This window comes from Echinops telfairi, unplaced genomic scaffold (genome assembly GCF_000313985.2).
Source record: "Echinops telfairi isolate 266 unplaced genomic scaffold, ASM31398v2 ScPeMD7_9;HRSCAF=40, whole genome shotgun sequence".
Classification (NCBI taxonomy): domain Eukaryota; kingdom Metazoa; phylum Chordata; class Mammalia; order Afrosoricida; family Tenrecidae; genus Echinops; species Echinops telfairi.
In genome coordinates, this window is record NW_022103906.1 from 33,952,985 (window position 1) to 33,954,697 (window position 1,713).

The 1,713-nt window shown below is 56.6% G+C and overlaps 1 protein-coding gene across 4 annotated transcripts in view; it reads right to left on the reverse strand.

Moving 5' to 3' along the window:
- Positions 1-1,683, reverse strand: part of TACC1 (transforming acidic coiled-coil containing protein 1) — an 84,143-nt gene extending 82,460 nt beyond the window's left edge. For 3 of the 4 annotated variants that reach the window (XM_030884549.2, XM_004696220.3, XM_030884547.2), the window contains exons 1-2: positions 1,324-1,682; positions 171-289 (exon numbers count right to left, since the gene is read on the reverse strand). In XM_030884549.2, the coding sequence (XP_030740409.1) occupies positions 171-289; positions 1,324-1,484 (280 nt within the window). In that variant the 5' untranslated portion in view covers positions 1,485-1,682. Of the gene's footprint in view, positions 1-170; positions 290-1,323 lie in introns of all 4 variants that reach the window. The other variant, XM_030884546.2, reaches the window with a different exon arrangement.
- Positions 1,684-1,713: the final 30 nt, after the last annotated feature.

The following is a 1,713-nucleotide window of genomic DNA, read 5'->3' on the forward strand; positions in this document are numbered from 1 at the left end:
TATCCTCTCAAATCAGCCAGGAGTTTCAAAACAGCTCTTTCTGAGCAAAGAGTAAAGGATCCACAAGCCCTTTGAAGTGGTCCTAAGTTCCTTCTTTTTCTTCTTCTCTCATACAACGTTTTCCAACACTTTAAGGCAAAAGAGGCAGAGCATGAACATTTCATCTTTACCTTGGGCTTTGGTCCTAGGCTCTGTCAATCCCAGTGATGAAGCACAGGGTCCCTTGATCGGTGGCGATCTGATGGGTGTTTCGGCTTCAGGTGTCTCAAAATTACCTTCAGAATCCGAGCTGCCAAGGGGGAAAATGAGGAATTACCACTTTCAACGGCATTTCTGACACTCTAAAATCTAGCTAGCCACAAAAACTAACGTCCACCATTTTTGTCTAACTTTGCGGCCAAATGGTCCTCTGCAGGGACTGACTGGCCGGCTGGCTGTGGTGGTTTCCTAGCAGCGCCTCCTTGGCTTTCTGAGTCAGGCATCCCATCCTCCCGGAAATCTCCTCAATCCTCTGCAGTTTTTCCTCTAGCACCATTTATGTCTGAGGCCATCCTTCCTTCTGACACCCCCCACTGTGCTCCCCCAACCTCTTTCCAACACACACCTTTAAAAGACCTTTCCTATAGGCTTAAAGATTCTTAAGCCCATAAGCCACCACAAATAAACTAATTCTCGCCTAGCTGCCTTTTCCCTCAGCAGGCCTCTACCTGTTTGGAACTCCTTCTGCCTGATTGGGGAATGCTGTCACCTGCCTTCGGCAATCACACGGGTGACAGCTCAGCAGAGACCACCATTTCTCACCAGCTGCCAAGGGCCCGTCATCACGCGACCTTCTTTACCATGCTGCATTTTGGGGGACACAGGGGGGCCTCAAGGGGCGGGGTGGGGGCGACTTTTCCCCTGGGTCTAAGGGTCCCAAAGGGGATGAGTGATCAAAGGCTGTGTGTGTGTGTGTGTGTGTGTGTGTCTCGCTGGGCGAGTCAATGTGTAAATGTGTGTTATCTGTCTCAGGGGGTAGCGGGGGTGGCGTGGGGGGTGCGGGTGAAGCTTAGGAGAAAGTGACCACGGCAGACGGAGATGCAGACACCGCAGATCGGATTCCGGGTTGGATTTCGAAAGCTCATACGGACACACGGGCGAGAAGATACACAGGCGGGCAGGGCACCCCGAACTTCTCAATGCACAGCGGTGACAGAGGGGGGCGTAGCATTGCCGCGAACCGTGGCTCCGCGGGCGGGCGACCACACACAACGCACACAGAATGAGCCAAGGACGAACGGATGGCGGCACGTCTGCACCTCCACAGGGATGCTGTGTACTTGCCTGAAACTCAAGGATTTGGTCTCGGCTTGCGAGTCCTCCTCCTCGGGGTCTCGCTCGGGCCCTCCGGCCTCGTCGTCTTCGGCGGCCCCGCCACGCACTGCAGACCACGTCCATTTCGCCCACTGCACCGGGGACAGGATCTGCCACGGGCTGAACGCCATGGACGCGGCTCCTCGGGCTACGGATCCTGAGGGGAGGGGGAGGGGGGAGAGCCTTTTTCCCTTTCAAAATGGAGGTGGCCGGTGACAGGCGCCCCTGAGCGCGGCCAGCGAAGGCGCGGATGTGGTGAAACGAGCGCCGTCGGATGCCCGGGTGGAGGGTTTCCTCTCCGTCGGCGGCGGCGTCCCTTCCTCTTCCTCGTCCTCCCCCAATGCGGCAGCTCCGGGTCCC